The sequence below is a fragment of the Sinocyclocheilus anshuiensis genome, unplaced genomic scaffold, assembly GCF_001515605.1.
Source record: "Sinocyclocheilus anshuiensis isolate Anshui unplaced genomic scaffold, SAMN03320099.WGS_v1.1 scaffold2737, whole genome shotgun sequence".
Lineage (NCBI taxonomy): Eukaryota > Metazoa > Chordata > Actinopteri > Cypriniformes > Cyprinidae > Sinocyclocheilus > Sinocyclocheilus anshuiensis.
This window is the reverse complement of record NW_015551029.1, coordinates 232,534-237,088: the sequence shown is the minus strand read 5'-3', so window position 1 is coordinate 237,088 and position 4,555 is coordinate 232,534. Positions and strand designations below refer to the sequence as shown.

At 34.2% G+C, this 4,555-nt stretch overlaps 1 protein-coding gene across 2 annotated transcripts in view; it reads left to right on the top strand.

Annotated features, from left to right (window-relative positions):
* tbce (tubulin folding cofactor E) overlaps positions 1 to 4,555 on the top strand; it is a 14,200-nt gene that overhangs the window by 2,287 nt on the left and 7,358 nt on the right. For both annotated transcript variants that reach the window (XM_016450624.1, XM_016450623.1), the window contains exons 4-7: positions 1,431 to 1,607; positions 3,139 to 3,224; positions 3,308 to 3,407; positions 3,499 to 3,601. In XM_016450624.1, coding sequence (XP_016306110.1) covers positions 1,431 to 1,607; positions 3,139 to 3,224; positions 3,308 to 3,407; positions 3,499 to 3,601 — 466 coding nt within the window. The remainder of the gene's footprint in view (positions 1 to 1,430; positions 1,608 to 3,138; positions 3,225 to 3,307; positions 3,408 to 3,498; positions 3,602 to 4,555) is intronic.

Below are 4,555 nucleotides of genomic sequence, written 5' to 3'. Positions count from 1 at the left end.
AATAAGCCCTGTGAAGCCGTGGTTTACAGTGAATTTATAACAGCTAAGGGGGTTTACTCCGCTTCGCGTCGTACCTAACAACGCCCCTTAGCTGTTATAAATTCACTGTAAACCACGGCTTCCTGGGGCTTATTGCTTTATTTTAATGTTAGTTAGTGTGTACTGTTGCTGTTTGAGCATAAACAATATCTGCAAAGTTACGACGCTGAAAGTTCAATGCAAACGGAAATATCGTCTTTTAAAATTATGGCAGTTTAATGCCTACAAAAACGAGCTATCCGCCCCCGGGAAAAGGCAGCAAAGGGGGCGTGGCCATGCTGCGCTGCTTTAGAGAAGAGGAAGATTTGTTGCCATACCGTCAAAACTAGGGGTGCGTGCATGAATAAATATATTCATATGTGTTCCTGCAGCACAAAAGCAGTCTTAAGTCGCTGGGGTATATTTGTAGCAATAGCCAACAATACATTGTATGGGTCAAAATTATCCATTTCTCTTTTATGCCAAAAATCATTAGGATATTCTAATGATATTCTAATAAATATCATGTTACATGAAGATATTTTGTAAATTTCCTACCGTAAATATATCAAAACTTAATTTTTGATTAGTAATATGCATTGCTAAGAACTTCATTTGGACAACTTTAAAGAAGATTTTTTCAATATTTAGATTTTTTTGCACCCTCAGATTCCAGATTTTCAAATAGTTGTATCTCGGCCAATGGATTCACAAGTCAATCAATGTTCTAAAGCAGCGGTTTAACCAATCACAACACACTGAGCCAGCTAACCAATCTGAGCCCATCATGAGTATTTCTGAGGGAGGGGCTTCATAAAAGCAGGAAGTCATCGGAGTGTTTATCAGAGAAGGGACAGAGCGGTGTAGAATAAAGGTAAATTAATCATTAGGATATTCTAATGATATTCTAATAAATATCATGTTACATGAAGATATTTTGTAAATTTCCTACCGTAAATATATCAAAACTTAATTTTTGATTAGTAATATGCATTGCTAAGAACTTCATTTGGACAACTTTAAAGAAGATTTTTTCAATATTTAGATTTTTTTGCACCCTCAGATTCCAGATTTTCAAATAGTTGTATCTCGGCCAATGGATTCACAAGTCAATCAATGTTCTAAAGCAGCGGTTTAACCAATCACAACACACTGAGCCAGCTAACCAATCTGAGCCCATCATGAGTATTTCTGAGGGAGGGGCTTCATAAAAGCAGGAAGTCAGTTTATCGTTTATCAGAGAAGGGACAGAGCGGTGTAGAATAAAGGTAAATTATGTGAAAAATAATGCTTTTTTTTTTTTTTTCTAAACAAAGCATTAACACACGTTAGACTGCACCCCATAAACACAATCAAGCCTAGAAAAAAAAACAGTCAGCCACCCCTTTAATAAAGCTTGTGTTCTCCATCAGACACCTGACGGGCGGCTCGTTCGTTCGGCCCAAGAAGGCCAGTTTCGGTGTAGATTACGTGACGGCTCTGAAGCAGCGCTACGAGGTGGAACTACAGGAGGTTATCGGAGAAGATCTGAAGATCTCCAGCAAAACTGTGATGATGGTCGGCTTTGAGGACGTCAAGCAGAAACAGAGGTGATGTTTGAGTGTTGTTTCATATTTACACCACTGTATACCACTTACAAGCTTGGGATCAGTAAGATTTGTAATGTTTTTTAAAGAAGTCTTTTCTGCTCATCAAGGCTACATTTATTTGATCAAAAATACTGTAAAATTGTGAAATATTATTGCGATTTAAAATACCAGTTTTGTATTTTAATATACATTAAAATGTAATTTATTTCTGTGATGCGCAGCTGTATTTTCAGCATCATTACTCCAGTCTAAAGTGTCACATGATCTTCAGAAATCATTCTAATATGCTGATTTATTATCAGTGCTGGAGACTGTTGTGCTGCTTTATATTTTTTTGGAAACTGTGATACTTCTTTAAGGATTTTTTTGATGAATAAAAAGTTTAAAAGAACAGCATTCATTCAAAATAGAAATCTTTTCTAACAAGACAAGTCTTTACTAGCACTTTGTATCAATTTCACACATCCTTGCTGAATCAAAGTATTCATTTCTTTAAAAAAATAAAGGTTTTCCTTTAAAAAAGTACTGACCAACTTTTGAACTGTAGTGTATATTGCTACAAAAGATTTCTATTTTGAATAAATGCTGTTCTTTTTAACTTTTTATTCATAAAAGAATCCTGACAAAAGTATCACAGGTTCCAAAAAAAATATGAAGCAGCAAAACAGTTTCCAGCTCTGATAATAAATCAGCATATTATACTGATTTCTGAAGATCATGTGACACTGAAGACTGGAGTAATGATGCTGAAAATACAGCTGCGCATCACAGAAATACATTAGATTTTAAAATATATTAAAATAGAAACCCATTATTTTAAATTTAAATAATATTTCACAACATTACTGTTTGTTTCTGTATTTTAGATTAAATTAAATGCAGCCTTGATGAGCAGAAGAAACCTCTTTAAAAAAACATAAAAAATCCTACTGATCCCAAACTTGTGTAAATGTGTATTTTGGATGTTTTCTTTCCACTAGTCTGACATATTAGACATATAATGGAAGCAAAATAAAGCAATAAACCCCAGGAAGCCGTGGTTTGCAGTGAATTTATAACAGCTAAGAGGCGTTGTTAGGCACGACGCGAAGCGGAGCTAACCCCTTTAGCTGTTATAAATTCACTGTAAACCACGGCTTCACGGGGCTTATTGCTTTTATAAAACGGTTATTCCATATACGTAGTAAGGTTTCACAAAATAAAACAGAGCAAATAAAGTGTAATGATATTAATAAAAACAGTATTCTTCCACCAAACAATGTAGCTCCTCAGAAACAGTTGTGGTTCCAACAAAGTGGTTGCCGAGCAACACACAGAAGTAAACAAAGGTGTATGTTACTTTGTAGAGTAATTTACAACAGCTTCGAACGTGGCTCAGCCAATCAGAATCAAGCACCGGAACTATCTGTTTTATAAACACAAAATTGACCACTGCATGAAAAAAGCACATTATCTTAATGCACATCTAGTTCTATTATTAGGGAGTTTTTTTCAGAACCTAAATTGTGTTTTGTTCTTTGTGCTCTCGAAGGCTGGAGAACCTGACAGAGATCGGTCTGAGGAGATGCGAGGTGTCTGGTCCAGGCGCGGAGAACGAGATCAGAAACACCACGCCATGTATCCTTCAAAAACACATCACCGATGTTCTCAGACAGGAACAGGAAGACTCTGCGTGAAGCTTCTTTAACAGCGTCTCTCAGTCGCTCGGTCTCTGGATCTGTCTGGAAACCTGCTGAGCTCATGGGAGGTGCTGGCGGCGATCACTGAGCAGCTGGAGTCTCTGCGGGAGCTGCAGCTCAGGTCTGATCACACCCGACACCATGTTATTCCCTTCTGAGGTCCGCTTATGGGGTTTGAGAGCTGAAAGTCCCGTTTCAATATCTCTGTGCAGTCACAACAGATTGAGTACCTCCAGTGAGCCGAGCCGTTTAAGCCCCGCCTTCTCCCGTGTGAGAGTGCTGTCACTCAACAGCTGCGCGCTCACCTGGACTCAGGTCAGATATATGCGTTCAGACGCTGTTTTGCTTTGTGCTTTATTATAATTATATCATACGTACACTACTGGTCAAAAGTTTGGAATAATATATCTTTTTTTTATTAATGTTCTTCTGCTCACCAAGGCTGCATTTATTTAATCAAGAATACACTCAAAACAGTAATATTGTGAAATATTTAAATTCGTAATAGTTCAATAATTAAATTGTAATATTTTACAATATTATTGTACGAATACAGCAAAACGGTAATATTGTGAAATACTTCAAAATAATTCACATTACTATTTTTACTGTATTTTTACAGTAATATTGTGAAATACTTTAAATTAAAGTAATAAATAATAATTGTGTAATTATTATTACTAAATGAACATAAATAATAATAGCAATGAATTATTATGATAAAGTAATAAAATAGTATTAATAAATAACGGTTAAATAAATAAAATAATGAAATTAATAATTCACTATTTACTTAACTGTAATTATATTTCACAATATTACTCTAAAAATATAGTAAAAATAGTAATGTTGTGAAATGTTTTAATTAATAATTCATAAATACTAATATTTCACAATATCACTGTAAAAAATACATTAAAAACAGTAATATGGTGAAATATTTAAAATTATAATTAAATTAATAATAATTCATTAACTAATAAAATTGTAATGATTTACAATACTACTGTAAGAATAAAGTAAAAACAGTAATACTGTAAAAAATATTATTACAATTTCAAATAACAGTTTTCTGTTTGAAAATATTTCAAAATGTAATTTATTCCTGTGATAATTTTCAGGAGCCATTACTATAGAATTCGGTGTCACATGATCTTTCAAAACGAATGATTTGCTGCTCAAGAAACATTTCTTATTATCATTATTGTTATTAATATTATCAGTTGAAAATGACTGTGCTGCTTAATGAAGTGTGGCAAGTGTGGAAGC